Raw genomic sequence first — 20,011 nt, 5'->3', positions numbered from 1 at the left:
CTGAAGTAGAAGCTTGGGATTATGGGAATTTTTTTTTCTTTTGGGGGTTATTTCAGGAAGTAAATAGTGGATTCTTTCTATTTTGGCCTTCTAGCAGTTTTCACTTATGATTTCTTGAAATAAAACATTCTGGCTTTTATATATATATACTTATCCTTTATCCTATTTTCCAGGTCAGTTCTATGATACCCTCTATTCTCCCCCCCCCCATTTCTTTATTTTATACTTTTTTTCTTCATAAAAGCATTGATTTCAATTTGATCTGTTTTAATTTTAAGGAAGTCTTACTGGGGAAGCTTTCTTGCTTCCTATTTCAAGCTATTTTTTTTTCTAATTTTTCCCCTCCTTTCCTTCCTTCCTTCCTTCCTTCCTTCCTTCCTTCCTTCCTTCCTTCCTTCCTTCCTTCCTTCCTAAAATCAGTTTTTCCCTTTGAGCTTCTACTTAACAGTTGCTTAGTTACTTTCCTAGTTTGGATTTTGGGGTATTTCTGGATCAAACAATCCTGTATAGTGATTGGTGGCTTCCGTTCACTTAGATATCCAGCTTTAGTCACAATTTGTGGCTTTGGGCTAGGGCCAGGCTTGCCCCTTCCTGTGCTTTTGGGCAGAGTGTGATCATCCCTTCAGGGTTTGACCCGGGGCACCAGGATTCCAGTTTGGACTTCTACCTCCCCGTGTGGGGCAGTGACTAAACTAAGAATGCTGTTAGATTTTACTCTCTCTCGCCTGATCACTGAGATTCGAAGCAATGGCTTTTCAGGTCTTGCTTGGACATTTCAGGACAGCCCCGAGGTCTGGGGTGGCCCGGGCTGCATATTTTCTTGCCTGGATCAGATGCTGCTGCTCCGAGTTGCTCTCAAAGTCCACTCTGGGTTTCTGAGCATCTGGAGGCTGGTTTTCTGTCTTTTGCAGATGTTCCTGGTCAGTCTTTTGTGTCCCGCTGGGAGGTTTTCATCTTGGTGACCCATGCAAGCCCCGGCATTTCTGGTGGTCTTCCTTTTCTATTGCCCATGGGCTCCTGAAGTTTTGTACAGTTCTTACTTGATGAAATAACTTACTGTGGTTTCTGATTGGATTTCTTGATTATTATTTGATCTCTGACTCGCTTTAGTTTTGCGAAAAACTAATCTAGAACTGAGAACTACTTTTTCCTTTTAGTCCACTCAAGGAAGGTCAGGATGAAACACCCAGTTTCTCCTCCAAACTATCAAAATAGGATCTCTTGTCTTTTAAGGTTAAAGGACTAAAAGCAGAGCTGACCAGCCCTGGTGAATTCTGATTAAGAGTGGGCAGGACAGCCAAGCTGCACTCAAACCATAGTGCTCCCCTCCTCCCCCCCAGATTGTGCTGGCATCTTCAGGGGCCCAGCATGGACACACCCCTCTAGTGATGAAGTAACAAGAGACTTGAGGTCTCTAAATCCATTTCCTCTGTAGCTCTTGACCAATCAGAGATGTATTGGGATGTCCAAGGGAGGGACTTTCCTCAGCTATAAAATCAAGCAATCAGTTAATATATACTACCCGCATAAGAGTTGTGGGGGCCTTTTTCTCTTTTTGGATTATGGAAAGAGTCAACAGACCAGATTTAGAGGTGCTAACTGGTCAATAAATTACCTAAAAATGAAGAAATATCTCCTAAGAATTTCAATCATCTTAGTTTTTTGTTGGAGTAGGCACATGGGAGCTAGTTCACCTACCTTTGGCCAAGAAGCCATTTTTTTTTCCCTCTAGGCAAATTAAGAACATATCAGACATTTAATAAGAAAAATGCCTTCTGATTCTTGTTTAGAAATTTGGCCAAATTGCCCAACTTTCTGCAATTTTTTCATGTCCACCCATTAACCCAGTGCCAGGCACATAATAGGTGATTAATAAACGTTCAAGAAGCCATTTCAGGCAGAAATGCGAGTTCTCTCTCTCTGTCTCCCTCTCATCCCTCTCTCCTCCCTCTCTCCTATCCCTCCTTCTCCATCTCATCCCTCCCCCCACCCCCTTTCTTTCTCTCTTTCCTTACTGTCAGTCTTAGAATCAATATGAAGCATCAGTTCCAAGGCAGGCAATGAGGATTAAGTGACTTACTCAGGGCCACACACCTAGGAAGTGTCTGAGGTCATATTTGAACCCAGGACCCCCAGTCTCTGGGCCTGGCGCTCTATCCCCTGAGCCACCTGGCTTCCTCTTTTCTACTTATTCATCCTCCATAAATAGTCAACAAAGAGATTCTTCCTAAACTGCATATCTGATTGTCACTCCTGGCCTCAAAACCCTTCAGTGGCTTCCTCTGCTATCATATATCAGCTTTATCTCATTCTTTTTTGTGTCATTGAATTATATGGTACAGTATTACATGGATATAATGAAGAACTAAATAAACATACACAGACTGGATTATCTGTGATGTGCTTCATACTCCTACTGTCCAGATAAGTCCCAAATGTGAATAATTTAGTGCCAACGATTATTCTCTGCCTCCTACAAATGAAATCAAAATCTCTTGTAATAAAAAGTTTTAATTCTGATAAAAAAGATATCACTAATACAAGATTGGATTGGGAATCAGAGTGGACTAGGAAGCAGAGGGCTCCAGGAAAGGGTACAGCCCAGGTGAGCTCAGCGGATGTGTTCAATTTTTACCCCCATCACCCCACCCTTCCTCTCCCCAAGCTGACTGCACTAGTTATCAGGGCACCAGATGAGTTTTGGGGGCCCCTCATGAGGGCTCTTCATGAGTTATAGGCAGCCAGGAGGCAGAATATGGGGTAGGACTGGGCAACTCCCATCACTGTTTGCCCACCAAGCAAGAGTGCAGAAGTCCTGGGTAAATGCCCACCTGTTAGTTCATCCTACCTTGTTTAAGTATACAGGCCATTTGGTCTATGACACTGGGAGCCATGACAAGCTTAGCTAACGGCATCAGAATCTGCTTTCTGTACTTCCCTGGTCCCCCAGGTCTCTGCTCCTGGCACCCAGACCAGGAATATTCCTGGATCCTGACCCGGAGAGAGCTCAGATTATCAACACCCATCTCTGGCTTTTGACACATTTTTCACCTAATAAATTAATCCCTCTGTTCCCAAGCCTGGCATCGAGAGGCCAGAGGCGTTTGGGGGCAGTCATCAGATGAAATATTCCTCCTTCTTCCCTTGGACTGAATCACTCTCCATTTGCAGAGTGGCACTGGCTTCTCCTTCGGGCGGCTCGTAGGTGATATAGCTGCCTTTGTTCTTGTACAGGTAAATGATGATTACAACCAGGACTGAGAGCAGAGTGAAGAAAACCACTGTGATCACACCTTGGGAAGAAGAGGGGAGACATGGGATTGTGGAAGGGCTAGTTACCCAATCTAGTTAACCGTTCGGCTTTGGTTCCCACCATCTTTCCTCCTTTCCCTGAAATTTTGCTTCAGTCTCCCACCTTTCTTCTTCTATAAATCATTCCTCCTCCTCCTGTGCCCTCCCCTCCCAGTGCAAGCCAGCATCATTCTAAGCAAACATCGCCGTGTCCCTGACAAAGAACGGCTCGATTTCCGGCATGTTCCCTGACTGGTTTCCATGAAAACTGCTGGCTGTTGCCTTAATCCCTCTGCTCAGGAGGCAAGGATTCCCCCAACCACCCACTCCCCACCTCTAATGAGTTAAAAAGCCAGTCCCAGCCAGTGCTGATGACTGATAGAACAGGAAGGAGGGAAACAGGAAGTCATTTATCTCAACAGGAAGTATGGTTCATCTGGGGAAGTTTTGTTGAGCCGCCTATCCGTCCTTCCACCTGCTCCCAATCTGCTCCTCATTCTGACTTGTCAAACCAACAACCCGCCCACTCCTAGGATGGGACTGGGGGCTAATAGGTCTACCCGGCTCCCGCCAAGCCTATCACTTTAATTTCCTGCCTCCTCCACAAGTTTAAGTGGCTTATTACAAATGTAAGGATAACAATTCCAATTGCTTTGCAGCTATTACATTTAAACATGAGCTTCAGGGTAGTCAACTATCATAACCCATAAATCTCTATCAGCCTCATTTGCACCCAATTCAATTGCATCCATGAGCACATGCCCTTTCCTGGTTTTTGAATGTCCGTTATTTAGATATTTCTTTCAATTTCTCACACTTACTAACTTTAATTCGAATATTCCATGAATATAGCACACTTTCTGTAACTGCTCTGCTAGTCCTTCATAGTCAGGTTGCTTGTGGCTCCCATTCTCAGCCCCCTCCGCAATAATATTTCTATAAATATCTTTGAACAGATAGGTTTTTATGTGGTAATTCTTGAGTATATAGTGGCATGGATATAATAATGGATTTTTTAAAAATCATAATTTTCTGTCTTAGTAACAACTCAAAGACAGAAGAGCAAAAGCTAGGTAATTGGGGTTAAATGACTTCCTCAGGGTCACACAGGTAGACAGTGTCAGAGCCATGATGTGAATCCAGTTGGTCTGACTAGTAATGATAACATTTTATATGATGTTTATCACATAATGTTATTGGTTATTATTTTTATTACATATATATTTTTTAACCCCTCACCTTCCATCTTGGAATCAATACTGTGGTAAGGGCCAGGCCATGGGGGTCAAGTGACTTGCCCAGGGTCACACAGCTGGGAAGTGTCTGAGTCCAGATTTGAACCCAGGACCTCCTGACTCCAAGCTTGGTGCTCTATCCCCTAAGCAACCCAGCTGCTCAATGATAATGGGATCTTGAAAGTGATGTCGAATATCAATAATATGGAAATAGGTATTGACCTATTGACACATGTAAAATCCAGTGGAATTTCACATTAGCTACGGGAGGGGGTTGGGAGGAGGGCAGGAAAAGAACATGAATCTTGTAATCATAGAACAATATTCTAGATTAACTAATGAAGTAGCCTCCCCCCCCCCCAAAAAAGAAAGTGATGCCAGTGAAGCCCAAACTTTAGGGCAAATAGGATCTACCAAAATGGAAAGGCTCCCTGAATAGCCTTTCTATAGCTGTGGACAGTATTGCATTTTTGAGGACCAAAATGGCCAATTTTTGAGGGGATCATTATCAGGAAGAGATCCTCAAAGTACTGAACTTACGTGTGGGAGGATGAAGTTGCATAATGATGACCCATATACAGAAACCTACCAGTCACTGTTCAATAACCACGGTATGGTTGAGGAAAAGACCAGAGGGTCCCATTGGCTATCCCACCTCTGTGGCTTTAGAAGCCACTTTCTTGACAGCCCCTGGCTCTCTGTCACTAAAACCTATCAGTTTTCATTTGTTTTGTTTTGAGCTAAGAAAGAGCTCTCGGTCCCAGGGGCTCCCTTACCTGCGATGACAGCAGTGTTGGCAACAGCTGTAGGAGTCAGGGTTTCAGTCGCCTGTAGCAGCGGAGTGGACATCAGCTCTTCTGCTGGCGTATTCACAAGAGGAGTCAAAGAAAGCACAGTTAATATAGCAACAGTTGCTATGTTGACAATTCTTCTTCTTGCCACAGCTTCACAGTCAGTTTCCACATCAAATCCTGATTTTAAAAATCTAATTTTTATGAAGATCCTTTGTTTTCACATAATGCCTTCATCTCTGAATCTGTTTCTCCTCTGTCCTCTTCCCATCAAGCCATTCTTTGCAACAAATGGTTAAAAAGAGGGGGAGGCAGTTCAACAACACCAGTCAACATATTTGCCATGTCTGACAATTTATGCAATATTCTATACCCATGGTCCTTTGCCTCTGCCAAAAGAAGAGGCTAGGCAATGGAGGTTAAGTGACTTGTCCAGGGTCACAAAGCTAGGAAGTATCTGAGGACAAAGACACATTTGCACCCAGGACCTCCCATCTCTAGACCTGGATTTCAGTCCACTGAGCTGCCCAGCTGCCCCCTAAAGTCATATCTAAATAACTGGAATGTGTAGGCTGAGCTAATATAATAAAAATGACAATTCTACCTAAATTTACTTATTCAGCACCATATCAAGCAAATTGCTAAAAAATTATTTTCTAGAACTTGCAAAAATAATAGTAAAAGCCATCTGGAAGAACAAAAGGTCAAGAATATCAAGGCAACTAATGAAAAAATATGCAAAGGAAAGTGACATAGCAATACCAGATCTCAAATTGTGTTATAAAACAATAATCACCAGAACAATCTGATCCAGGCTAAGAAATGGAAGGAAGATCAATGGAATAGATCAGATACACAATATAGAGGGCCAGATGACCTTAGCAATCTTAGTGTTTGTTAAACACAAAGATCCCAGCTTTGGGGACAAGAACTCACTATTTGACAAAAACTGCTGGGAAAACTAGAAAACAGTACGGGGAAAACTAGGTGTACATATATATATATAATAGCAAGTAGGAAAAACTTAGACACATGGTTCTTTTTTGTCAGATAATAAACTTTATAAAAATCATACTTGAAGTATTGGACATAAATTAAATCCTATATATATATATACACACACACATCTATATATATCACACCTTATATCAAGAGGTCAAAATGGGTACATGATTTAGACATAAAGAATGGTGTTATAAGTATATTAGGGGAACATAGAACAGTTTACCCAGAAGATTTATGAAGTGAAAAATTTATGACCAAACAAGATAGGGAACATTATAAGATGTAAAATGAATGATTTTGATTAAATTAAACAGTTCTTGTACAAACAAAACCAATGCAACCAAGATTAGAAGGAAAAAGTATTTTATAGCAAATCTCTCTGAAAAAGGTCCAATTTCTCAATATAGAGAACTGAGTCAAATTTGTAAGAATATAAATTATTCTCTAATTGACAAATAGTCAAAGGATATGAATAAGCAATTTTCAGATGAAGAAATCAAAGCTATCAATAATCATATTAAAAATATTCCAAATCACTCCTGATTAAAGAAATCCAAAATAAAACAACTCTGAGGTATGTGTAATTAGAATCTGCTACCCTAAAAACTATAAGCCCCAGCAAAACTATAATTCCCAGTACCCTACTCACTTCCTGTCATTATAAAAACTGACATAGACAGGATATAAATTGGGTATAGTTCATCTCTCAACCTCTTTCCTTCCTGTCTCGGCTTTGGTGGAGCGGAGATTTTTGAGCAAGTAGGAAAAACTTAGACACATGGTTCTTTTTTGTCAGATAATAAACTTTATAAAAATCACACTTGAAGCATTGGACATAAATTAAATCCTACATTTAAACCCCACCAGAAGTGGGGTTCAGAACCCTTAATTCTCTCTGAGTAGATTAGTTTGAAAAGAAACCATACTTCTCCTATCCCCCATCCCTCGGGAACTCTTTGGAGTTTTCCCTGCAGTGCAGAGCTGCCTGTTCCTGACTGCTGCTGCTGCTGCTGCTCCTGCTGCTGACAAGCTGCTAGTCCTTGGAGCCATTCTCCAAACAAGCTGGAAAAGTATAAACTCTTCTTTCCCTTACATTGCCAACAGCTGAGTGCTCCATGCTTGCTGTGGAAGCCCAGATGTGTATCCCTTAGGCAGTAATTAGTCTCCTAAAGGGTTTTTACCAGAGAGCTTCTACCCTCTTAACTTCCTGTACATGTGGCAGGGGAAGCAAACTGCTCCCTGGCAGTTTTTACCCCTGAGGGGAGGGGAAGGAAGGTTACTCTTCCAAACAGAAAGTAGCATGGCTCACCCTATGAAAGAGTGGTGTTTTACCTATCTCAAACAGCTCCCTGTTTTAGGATGTCTTTTCTTCCTACCTTTCCTGAGTGTCCTTGCGAGGAAAATTCATCTCTCTACATCCCCTTGCCATTCTGACCTGCTCAGTCTCTACAATATATCCAATATGGGATTCCTCCACACTATGTTCAGTGCAGAATTCTCCCTAACTATGGGAGATCCCAGAGGTGTGATCAAAAGGAACCTAGATGGATGATGATACTGAGGAGGGGAAGGAATCTTAAAAGAGTCTGGAGGTGGATTTTATGCCTTTTCAGACCCCATTGTTTTATGGAAGTCTCTGTACCAGAATTGGAAAAAAGAACTCTTGAATTCAGTGCCTGGATCCTGTCACAGATATTGTATTTTCTGATTGCTTGTTTGTTAATTTCACATATTGGTTCTAATCTAATCTATTCTGTTACACTATGTCACTTTAAGTTACTGTGTTTTGACAATTAGCTTTATGTGCTGTTGTCTTTATTTGTACCTCTCCATATGACTGAACCGGAGAAGATACCATTATAAAAGTATCTTTGAGTTGTTTATAACAATAGGTAAGGGTTCATTTAGTAGCTGAAGTGAAGTGTGATAGCACTATTCCCCACCTCCGCATTTATAAAAATGTAATGGATGAGACATATAAAGACATGCCTTTTATAGCTGTTACGGTCTCATACCAGAGGACCTGGGAAGGTTTTCCTAGGGGGTGTGGTACCCCTGGATGGCTCCCAAGAGGGAGCATTTCCCATGAAACCTAGTAGTTTCTGGATGGTTTTTAACTCTTCAGCTTAATCTACCTCCACCAGAATGATCTAGATTCTTGGTGACATTTTAGACCCAAAAGGTTTTCTTGAATTAGCTGCTATACTACTGTCTTTTATGAAGCTCTTTTCTTAGTGAAAATTAATATTTTCTAAGTTGATCCATGTGTTTGTCAACACCCTCCTTAGGGGGGGATTGTATAATTGTCATAAAATTCTAGTTTTATAAAAGTTAAGAAACTTGCGACCTCCCAGAATCCAGGAAGTGAACTGCTTGGAGAAGACACCATGGAGATGCCTGCAGAAACCTCACACTGCACTGAAAGATCCAGAATGAACTTTGGGTTGTAGTGAAATTGAATTGTGAGGGGTTGAACACATTTATTTTGTATGTATACTCCTATGCCAAAAGGGACTGCCCCCTAAGTGACTTTTTGTCACTGTGCCTAGCAATCATTGGTTTTGTTCTCTTTCCCTTTTATCCCCAAATTATTGTAATTTACAAGTTGGTTATGTTCACCTGATCCATTGGGGAGACTAGTCTCCCAAAGGATCCTGGCGGGGTTGTGTAATTAGAATCTGTTACCCTAAAAACTATGATTCCCCAGCAAAACTACAATTCCCAGCACCTACTCACTTCCTGTCATTACATACTGACATAGACGAGATATAAATGGGGTGTAGTTCTCTTTCTCAGCCTCTTGCTTCAGAAAAACTTAGTCACATGGTTCTGTTTTGTCAGATAATAAACTTTATAAAAATAATCCTTGAAGTATTGGACATAATTTAAATCGTACAGGTACCACCTCATATCCATCAGATTGGTTAACACGACCAAAAAGGAAAAGTGATAAATTTTGGAGGAGATATGACAAAATTGGGACACTAATGCATTGTTGGTGGAGTCCTGAACTGATCCAACCATTCTGATGGGCAATTTGGAATGATGCCCAAAGGGCTATAGAACTGTACTACTGTGCATAACCTTTGATCCTGTAATACCACTACTAGGTCTATATCCCAAAGAGATCATTAAAAAAAGGGAAGAGACCTACTTGTACAAAAATATATATAGCAGCTCTTCTTGTGATGGCAAAGAATTGGAAATTGAAGGGACATCCTTCAATTGGAGGATGGCCGAACAGCTGTGATACATGATGGTAATGGAATACTATTTGTCATAAGAAATGATCAGCAGGATGATTTCAGAAAAAGTTAGAAAGATCTACATGAACTGATGCAGAGTGAAGTAAGCAGAATAGAGTGAATACTGTACACAGTAACCTCAATATTGCAGGATAGTTAACTGGGAAAGACTTAGTTACTCTCAATAATATAATGATCCAGGAGAATTCTTTTTTTTCTTTTTTTTTTAAACCCTTACCTTCTGTCTTGGAGTCAATACTGTGTATTGGCTCCAAGGCAGAAGAGTGGTAAGGGCTAGGCAATGGGGGTCAAGTGACTTGCCCAGGGTCACACAGTTGGGAAGTGTCTGAGGCCAGATTTGAACCTAGGACCTCCCGTCTCTAGGACTGGATCTTCCAGGACAATTCTGAAGGACTTATCACAAAGAATATCATCCACCCCCAGAGAAAGAACTATTAGAGTTGGAATGCAGATGAATGCATAATGATTTTTTATTCGCTTATTTGGGTTTTAGTTTTGGGGTTTGGGTTTTATATTCTCTTACAACAATGACCAATATGGAAATAGGTTTTCCATGATTATACATGTATAATGTCAATCAAATTGCTCACCATCCTTGGGAGGGAGAGAGGAAGGGAGGGAGACAATTTAGATCTTATAATTTCAGAAAACTTATGTTGAAAATGGTTATTACATGTAATTGGGAAAATAAAATATCTTTTAAGAAATAAATTTTAAAAATATCCTCCAGGTAGGTTATCTCTAAGAAGAGAGATTTCTAACCTTTTCCCACTAGCATATTAATATGAACTATTTTAACCAACTAATTGGCATTAAGATCTTTGCTCATAAGGAGCAAGTAGAGGCTGGAGAGGAGGAGTAACAAGGGAAGTGTGTGTGTGTGTGTCTAGTATTATGACAAGGCTCTGGTTTAAGATTGGAAGAAATGTTAAAAATCATTGAAGAAACCTCTTTAGCTTTCTCTCTGCATTTGGTGCCCCCTCCCTACAATTCAGATATCCGCAAAGCAGAGAAAGATGAAGACATTCTTGAATTTCAACACAAAGCCCTAACTAGTAGTAAGTACTTAGACGATGTAGTGTATTAACAAGAACACTGAAAAGAAAACCACTCACTGAGGTTTTCTCTTCTCTTGAATGAAGGTAGGAAAAGAGGAAGAAGATAGGGTAAAGCAGGAATAACAAGAAGAAAGTAACGTTTTTCTATTTCACGATCTTGTCTTGGCTGCCACTGGGGCTCCCTTCCTTCTTCCTTCATCAAACTTCACTGCTAACTCTCCTTTTACTTTACTAAGAAATTATAACCATTCACCATGAGCTCCTTCTCTTCATCTCAAAACTTTACTCTCTTCTCTTTTGCTCCAGTCTCTTATAATGAAGTGAATCTTATACTTCAAGAAGCACGTGCCCTTGCTCTTATCCCCTCCTGTCTTCCCCAACAGATTGTCCCCTCAATCATCCCCTCTCTTTAATCTTCAATATTTCCCTAGAGGTTCCTTCTCTATTGCCTTCACAGGTGCTCAAATCTTCCCCATCTATAAAACAAAAAAAAACTTCCATCACTCAACCATATCATCCTCTCAATTTCCCATCTTCTCTCTTCTCTTTCTTAGTCAAACTCCTAGAAAAAACAGCTTCTCATTCTTTCATTCTGATTCCAAATAATCCTTTATTATTTAGCTTCTGACCTGGTAACTAACCTGAAATAGCTCTCTCTAAAGTTAATCATGATCTCTCTTTTATTTGAAATATATAAGGGGAAGAGCCAAGAGGGCAGAGTAATAAGAATTAGTGGTGTGAATTCTCCAAAAAAAAAATCCTTCCTACAGAATTAGAAAGTGTATCAGATCAAATAGTGATGAGAAAATACAGAAAACATCACCACGAGTCACTTGCATAGCCCTGCTTGACACAAGGAGGCAGACAAGGAGGTCTTTGGACACTGGCAACAGCTGGGCCAGGAACAGGGCATTCTAACAGGGACAGGTCCCAACTGGCAGGTTTTTCAAATCATGATCTAGTTCCATGTCACAAATCCAGGGCATAATGAAAAGATTTAAATAAGGGAGTGGAAGCCATTTGGGGAGTCCCTGGGCTGTTAATGAAGAAAGGAGGAAGTTCAGAAGCCAGCAGCAGCAATGGTATGTCTCAGACCTGAAGCTTAGAGCAGGGACTTACTGCCAACATTTGATAGGGTTAGGCAGAAATCACAGACCAAAAAGGAACATCTATTTGTTTCTTTGAATCAATAGAGCTTTCCAGTTCAGCATCAGTCTATTCTAACTTGCAGAGTTCAGGCTAGGGCGGAGGGGTGGTGGGAGGCAGGGGAGGTTGGACAGCAAGCCTGATCTCAAGAATCTGGAAAAACATGATACTCAAAATCCCATGAAAGCAACAACAGGATCTATCCAGATCTTACCTGCACAGGTGTGGTGGAGCTTTAGCCTTAACATCAAATCCAAAGTCAGGAAATTGGCTGGGAGAATGGGCAAACAAACACACTCACGATAAAGAATTATTAGTGTGGCAGGGAGCCTCAAGAAACAATCACAGAAGAGAATGGCTCTAAAACATCTATAAGAAATGCTTTAGAGAAAAATAGAGTTTGGCGTCAAAGACAATTAAAATTTCTGGAAGAAATGCAGCAATTTTTGTTTAAGTAGCTTAAAATTTTTTTTAATAAATGGAACAAGAATATTTTAAGAAAAAATTGTAAAAGATATGACAGCTATGGAAGAAAGGATTGGAAAAGGAATTAGCAGCTTGGCATAGAGGGACAAGAAACAAAACTTCCTAAAAATTAAAATGTACTAAACAGGGCAGCTGGGTGGCTCAGTGGATTGAGAGCCAGGCCTAGAGAAGGGAGATCCTAGGTTCAAACCTGGCCTCAGACACTTCCCAGCTGTGTGACCCTGGGCAAGTCACTTAACTCCTATTGCCTAGCCACTCTTCTGCCTTGGAAGGTAAGGGTTTTTAATTAAATAAATAAAACAAGATGGACTAAACAGAAGCCAATGATCTGATAAGGCAACAAGAAATATTAAAATGGAAAATATTTTTAAAATATTAAAAGGCTGAAAAAAATTAAGAAAATGTGAGATATCTTAGTCACCTCTCCTTCCTTGAATGGATTCTTCTCCTGCATTTCCATTCCTTTCTTTTGATCATTGACATTACAACCTTGACTTCCAGGTAAAAATTACTAACTTGAAAAATGAATCAAGAAGGAAAAGATTTAAGAATTACTAGACCTCAAATATAATTACAAAGTACTTCTTACACAGTCAAAGTCAGATGTAAATAATTGGAGAAATAGAAATTGTTCATGGGTGGACATAGCCAATATAATTAAAATGACAATCCTACCTAGACTTATCTATTTATTCAAATTAAATTACCAAAAATTATTTAAGCCCCAAAAAAATATTCACTTGGAAGAACAAAAGATCAAGAATATCAAATGAATTAATGAAAAAAATATAAATGAAGGCATTCTAATAGTACTAGATTTTAAATTGTATTATAAAGCAGTAATGATCAAAATTATCTATTACTAGCTAAGAAACAGAAAGGCAAAGCAGTGGAACAGAACAGATATACAACAAATTTTTGTATTTTGTACAAATTTTGTACCAAAAGATCCAAGTTTTTGGGATAAGAACACACTATTTGGTTAAAATTTCTGGGACAACTAGAAAGTAGTTTGGCCAAAACTAGATCAATATCTTATACCGTTGACTAAGACAAGATCAGAATAGATACATGGAAAAGGAGACAGCATAAGCACAAGAACAGGAAACATTACCTACCAGATTTATGGATAAGAGAGGTATTTGTGAGTGAACAAGAAATGGAGAGTACCCTGAGATCGAAAATGGATAATTTTGGTTACATTAAATTAAAAAGATTTTGTATAAATAAAACCAGTGTAGTCAAAATTAGAAGGAAAGCAAGAAATTTGAGGAAAATTTTTTATAATAGACACTGTCAGATAGAGGTCTGACACCTAACCTATATAGAGAACTTGGTCAACGTTGTAAGAATAAGATCCATTCCCCAATGGACAAAAGATATGAACAGACAGTTTTTGAATAAAGAAATTAAAACCATATCATGGACATTAAAAAAATAAGCCTTCAAAGTAACAACTTATTGAAGAAATGCAAATTAAAACAATTCTGAGATTTTTACACTTATCAGATTGGCTAAAATGATAAAAGAGCAAAATGACAAATGTTGGAGGGGATGGAAAAATGCAGACACTAATGGAAGTATGAATCAATCCACTCATTCTGAAGAGCAAAACCCTCTCTGTCTCTCTTTATATATATATTTAGCAGCTTTCTTTGTGGTAGCAAAGAATTGGAAACTGAGGAGCTGCGTGAGTTAGACAATGGCTGAACAAATTGTGGTACATGATTGTGATGGAATACTACTGTACTGTAGGAAACAATAAGCAGAATATTAAAAAAAATTTGAAAAGATCTACATGAAATAATGAAAAATGAAATGAATAGAACCAAAACGATCTTCTATATAACTACAGAATTCCAAGGCAGAGAGGAGTGCTAGTACTACAGGAGAGTTCAGGACTTGAGGAGAACTAGTGACTGCAGAGGGGCAAAAGCCCTTTCTAGGAAAGAGCAGAATACACACCTCTCTTAAGATCACACCACACTGGCAGCACCAAAAACTTGTAGACTCCCAGGACTAGCTCTGAAACTAGCAGTATAAAAATAAAGAGAGGGCATGAGCTTCTCCTGATCCCTGGAGTTAAATGGCTTTTCCGTCCTCCTAAAATTAAGTTGTGATGTTTCCTGGTTAAGATCTTATCTTCCCTACCTCCTCACCCCCACCTCCAGTATAATACAACCTCCTTGAAGGCAGGATCTTTTTGTCTTTTTTTTTTTTGTATTTGAAAGGTCAAGCACCCTGAAATTCTCTAATAAATGTGTGCCTACTTGGATTAGGAGTTTATCACTTTTCCCTGATCAAGTTCTTCTCCCTGGAGCCCCTTGTCCTCATAAATGAAAAAGATCCCATTCCTTCTTCCAAGGGTGTGGAAGTCCTGATACCCTTGAAAACAGGGAAATGCAGAGAGGATGATGAAAACATTTGGGAACCACTCCAATCCCAATCCAGGCTAGACGGTCACCAACAGCAAAATGAATTCATGGGGCACTTTAATTCATTTGTCTCCGTTTGTGGTTAACCTAGATACCAGTGGTGTTCCTTTGTCTCTTCTGTCCCTGAGCTGCACTAAAGCTCTTATCGCTGTGACATCTGATCCGTTACCACTGGATTTACTAACCTTCTTGGCTTGAGACTTGCTCATTGGCAAATGCTTTACTAGGTCTCCTTCTCTGCCAGGGGTTGCTCATATTTTCTCCCATAATTATTAGGCACATGCCTACGGGGCAGAACATGACATAACAGGGAGGGTGGGTGAGCCTGGTGGCATATGAGATGCTGGGAAGTGGACAATCCTATCCTTTCAATAGCTCCTGAAAGGGATCTCCCATAGGAAATCTCTCTGGTGGCTAGACAGGAGCCTGAATTACAAAGGCAGGTGTGAGTTTTACTTTCCCTTTGCTTCAAGTTAAATAGCAATAATTAATCATAATATAATTATAATTAATATAATTATAATTAATAATAATTAATAAATATTATTAAATATAGTACTTGTAGTATTGATTTTTAAAATTCACACAGGACAAGGCATTTAGAGCTGAACCACCTCAATGCATTGATCCTTTACCCAACCTGGGACCTTTTCCCCCCTACCTGGCTTTAATCTTGTTTTCTCTTCTGCAATTTGTATAAACTGACTCTTCCAGTCTCCAGAAGCCTCTCCCAGTATATCACACCCTCCTTTGGAGGATAGAACTCAAGAATGACAGGGTGCCTACAGCACCAAAGAGTCACTCTGCTTTGGCTTGGGTTTAGTCCCATCTGAAGTGGATAGTTAAGCCTGAGATTCCCCTCAGGGTGGATTTCTAACAGGAACAGGGAACAAGTACAAACTTCGGAGTCTCCAACCTATGAGCTAGTCCTGAAACCTGGGGTTCACCAGATCCCACTAGACCACAAGTTTGGGGTTTCTAGATTCCACGTTGACACTCTCAATCCACTAAGCCACCGAGCTTCCCCCATTTCTTCATTTTTAAGGGCAGCTGGGTAGCCTTTATAGCTCTTTTGTCTTGGAACCCATAAGACAGAAGGTAATTTTAAAAAATGTCTTCATTTTTAAAGTCTGGGTAAATGTTTCTAAACACTTAAAAAAATTATTCCCTGTGCTGTTTTTTTTCTTTGTTATACAATAAATATTCTAATGAATTTTTTATCAAATGGTTAAGAAAATGCTGGAGGTTGTAAAATATTTGTATCCCACATTCACTAAAGTAAAGATGGACTGGCTTTTACTGTGAAAAAAAAAATCATCCTATGTTCAATAGTCTGGAAGCTTCCTATGGACTTACTGCACCAAATGGCTACTTCTCCAGTTTATCTGTTGGACTTTCCAGGACTGTTCAACTCTAGCCCCCACTCTGCATTCCCAACGCAAATCCCTTGGGCTCCCAAGAGGTTAATCTACCCATTGTCCTCTCTCCATTCCCCTTCTCCTCTCCATACACACTCCGTCACCAAGTAAAGCACTTCAAGCAGGAGGATGGGAATGGAAATGTCAATGAAGCCATTTAATACTTAAGTATTATCTCAGAATATTATCTCCAGTGTTAGTAGTTAATTTAGTATGTAGGCACTAAATAAATGTTTGTTCCCTTCCCCCTCGAGGGACCCTGGGCAAGTCACTTGGTTTGGTCTCAGTTTCTAATCCATAAAAAACGAGGAGGTTTGATTGGCTGGATGAGCTCCAAGGTCATCTCTAGCTCCCATCTTTTTTTTAATTTAAGTTTATTAATTTAATTAGTTGAGATTATTTTCCCATGGTTCCATGCTTCATGTTCTTTTCCTCCCCTTCTCCAGTCTTTGATCCCATAATCTCAGCCAGGGATGCTCTCAGGGCTCAAGCCTGGGTCCTCCTTCCTCCCTCAAGGAAGCCCTTCCTAGTACTTCCTCAGACACTAATTTCTCCCTTCTGGGCAACCACACTTCCAGTCCTAACCTGAATCCTATACTGTCATCAACTGCTCTTTAATTGCGTCCCACGAATGGCAGGCACACTCTGGTTGAACTGGTCTGCCCATTCTGGGAAGCAATTTGGGGCTGTGCTAAAATAAAAAGTGACTAAAACGTCCATATCCTTAACACAGAGAGAGATGCCTCTGCTGCTACCCGAGTTCCCAGACGAGCTCAAAGATAGAAAGGGCCGGTGCAGAACAAACCATTCCTGGCAGTATTTTTGTGGTGGCAAAGAATCAAGAACAAAGGAGATGCCCCTGAATCAAGGAGTTACACAAATGGTGGCACATCATAAATGTAGAACCCATGACAGCATCATAAATGAGCATGAAGAATTCGGAGAAGCTCAGAACGATTCTGTTGATACGGACTGATGCAGAATGAATGGAGAAGAATAATGAAACTGTGTACACAATTCAAGAAAGGAAAGGAGAAGATATAAGCATTCATTAAGCACCTACTGGGTGCTGCATACATAGTAGGGGCCAAGGGCTTTTACAAACATCTCAATTAATCTGCAACACTGGAAATGAAAGGAACAAAAAAACTGAAACTAAATTATATTACAATGACCAAGCTTGGCCCCAGAGAAAAGTGGAGGAGATGTACTTTCCTCTCTGGGTCTGAATAAATAAGGAAACAAACTGAGTGGAATATTGCCTTCACTCTTCCACGTACTGGTTGGTTTTGCTGAAATGCCTTTGTTCCTTTCTTTTTAAAGATGATTTGCTGGGCAGGACGGGAAGGAGGGACGTGTTTGGAAGTGAATTGTGCTAGAACAACAAAAGACCATAACAAATACAATAATTTTGTTTTGTTTCCTGTGTGTTAGCCTTGTCTCCCTAACTAGGCTGATGGCAGAACCAAAGCCTAAATTTATTAGCGGGGAAACTTTCCAGTTTTTGAAAATGCTCCCGGTGTCATTCCAGAAAGGACTCCAAGAAAGTGTGAACTCATCAGGGCACAGGCAGTCCACAAAGACCTCGTATAGCTAGCTGCCTTTGGTTGGGCTGAGTTGGGTTTGATTGCCTGGATCCAAAGATAACCCAGAGCCGCCCCTCCGTGAGGTAGATTGGGAGAAGGGGTTGTATGAGTGATGTTACAAAGGTAAACCACCATGGGGAATGCCCTCTGGTTTTGCTGAAAGTCATTGGAGAAATGGAGAGCTTGCTCGTGTGCTTAAGGGATCCAGTAGAGACATTCAACGCTGGAGGTTTCTCCTCCGTGTAGGCTGACACCCCAAGAAAGGGAGTTTTCTGTGCAATGGGATAGCGCTTACCTTTTGGAAGAGGTGGGGTTGGGAGGCCGGTCATGGTGCTAGTAAGAGTCTTCTCCCTTGGAAAAAGGATAAAGGAGGAAACAAAATGAAAAGGGGGCCTAGAGGCGGAGAGCCTTTCCTCTAAAGGCCTCTGGGGTCCCCAGTTTCCTCAAACCCACTCCTTTTCCCAACTCCTCCATCTCAGAAGAGAGGAGTCTTTCTTAGTCCATTCCCTCGTCTCTGAATTGCTCAGTCGGTGATTATCCCTCTCTGGGAGTGTCCCCAAGCAGCTGGAGCTAGTTCCAACCCAGGCCGAGGCCACTCTTCACTGCATCCACGTTCCTTTCATTTGCATTCCAGGAAAAGTCCAAACTCCACTCAGCCAGAAGTTTACTTTAACTCCCCCGAAAGGGAAACAGACGGAAATGCACAAGCCGGCTCCGCCGCCGGCTTCTGACATTAGCACGAGGCCATCGGCCCGCCGAAGACTGGCCACTAGATGTCAGGCTGGAGCCAACGGAGACGGTCCCCGGGACCTTCCCCAGCCAGGAGGAGGCGGCCAGAGGGGTGGAGGGGCCGGAGGGGGAGGGCATAGGTCTCCGGGATGCCGGGGAACTAGAAAAGTGTCCCCACGCCCTCGAGAGCACGATAGCGGTATGGGGGCCGCCTCCGCCCGGGACTCTTACCCTGAGCCTCTCCGTCTTCGAAACTTAAACCCCGACCCCGCGGAAGGACACACGCGGGCAGAGCCGTCTATCCCCAGCATTGGGAGTTTAACTCCGTCCGGTTATTTGTTCTCTTCCCCCCGCCCCCCCCACCCCCCACCCCCCTTCTCCTCGGAGCCCTCAAACGACTCCGCGTTCCTGGGTCCGTCCCCTCCTCCCACGGCGCCCCACTTTGGCTGCAGAAGGCTCTGTCCTGGACCTTGGAAGCCCACTGAGGTCCCGACTGGAGCGCGGTTCCCCCTTTACCTGGAGAGGTGGAGGAGAGCCTAGATGGGGCGAGGACCCTCCCGCCCTTCTGGGTCCCCTGGCCGGCTCCCGGAGCTCTGGGAGAGGAGGGGTCGGGTGGTTGGACTGGAGCGCCGGGGAGGCTCAAGCGGGGCGAGCCAGCCCCAGGAGCGGCAGGCTGTGGTCCCAGCGGTGGTAAAGGTGACTGGGAACGGGAGCGAAGGCGATCCCTAGGAACTTCCCCTCCCTCCGCCCTCCAGCCTCCTCCCTCCTTCGCCCGGCTCACCTTTCCAGTCTAACTGGCTGGGGATAAAGAGCCAGTCACACTGCTCCAAGTGGGAGGGAGACAGAGACACCGCAGAGATACCGAGACTCGAAAGAGACGGGGAGCCACACACACCCAGAGCCCGAGTAAAGCCGAAAGAGAGAGACCCAGAGACCCTCCAGGCCAGCCCCTTCCTTTACAGATAGGGAAACTGAGGCTTCAGCGTCTGAAATCGAGACAGAGACACCACAGAGAGACTGGAAAGAGACTGAGAGACACACACACCCAGAGCGTTCAGTCCCTTTCCTTTACAGATAGGGAAACTGAGGCCTCAGCCTCTGAAATCGAGACAGAGACACAGAGACACAGAAACCCCGAGGACAAAGGAATCCAGTGGAAACACAAATGACAGAGAAGGAATGAAATGGTTTTGCTCTGGGACCAAAATTCCAGTGGGCAAAGGGGCACAGGCAGACTGGGTGGGACAGGAAAAAAAGCAGGGAAGGCACCCCTTCCAGTTTCTCTGTCCCTGCCCGGCTTCCTTTCCTCCCTCAGCCTCCTCTCATCCCCTGGCAGGAAAAGCTGCCTTTCCTTCTTTGCTAGTCATTTTGCTTGCCTCCTGGGACCATTGCTTCCTCCCATGACAGGCTGGGCTCCACCCTCTCTGGCTGGCTTCTGGATTTCCCCTGGTCAGGCTTAAGGTCACCATTGGGCTGGGCTGTAAATCCAAGGAAGGGGATCTTTACATCCATACCTAGGGCCTGGGCACTTTACAGCATTCAGGGAGCTGCCAGGGCTGTTGAAA

The 20,011-nt window shown here is 42.1% G+C and overlaps 1 protein-coding gene across 6 annotated transcripts; it reads right to left on the bottom strand.

The window, feature by feature from the left end:
• Positions 1–2,493: 2,493 nt before the first annotated feature.
• SMAGP (small cell adhesion glycoprotein) lies at positions 2,494–19,764 on the bottom strand. 6 transcript variants are annotated; one of them, XM_056798215.1, is made up of 4 exons: positions 19,228–19,764; positions 18,013–18,068; positions 5,303–5,383; positions 2,494–3,293 (listed from the first exon to the last, which is right to left on the bottom strand). In XM_056798215.1, the coding sequence occupies exons 2-4, from the start codon at positions 18,044–18,046 to the stop codon at positions 3,118–3,120; spliced, it is 291 nt and encodes a 96-aa protein (XP_056654193.1). In that variant the 5' UTR covers positions 18,047–18,068; positions 19,228–19,764; the 3' UTR covers positions 2,494–3,117. The 6 variants fall into 6 exon arrangements, with proteins under 6 accessions (XP_056654193.1, XP_056654190.1, XP_056654192.1 ...); XM_056798212.1 differs by having other exon boundaries at positions 5,303–5,386; positions 19,228–19,761; XM_056798214.1 differs by lacking the exon at positions 19,228–19,764 and adding an exon at positions 18,963–19,197.
• Positions 19,765–20,011: the final 247 nt, after the last annotated feature.

This window comes from Monodelphis domestica, chromosome 5, assembly GCF_027887165.1.
Source record: "Monodelphis domestica isolate mMonDom1 chromosome 5, mMonDom1.pri, whole genome shotgun sequence".
In the NCBI taxonomy this organism is placed as follows: domain Eukaryota; kingdom Metazoa; phylum Chordata; class Mammalia; order Didelphimorphia; family Didelphidae; genus Monodelphis; species Monodelphis domestica.
The sequence above is the reverse complement of the archived record's forward strand: the minus strand, read 5'-3'. Positions and strand labels throughout refer to the sequence as shown.

Bases quoted from the DNA above. Each gene is read 5' to 3' on its own strand.
- SMAGP (XM_056798212.1), bottom strand. From the start codon at position 18,046: ATGACCGGCCTCCCAACCCCACCTCTTCCAAAAG. The intron at 5,387-18,012 runs GTAAGCGCTATC...TGAATACGCCAG, and splicing joins AACCCCACCTCTTCCAAAAG to CAGAAGAGCTGATGTCCACT. The intron at 3,294-5,302 runs GTAAGGGAGCCC...CTTCTTCCCAAG, and splicing joins CAACACTGCTGTCATCGCAG to GTGTGATCACAGTGGTTTTC.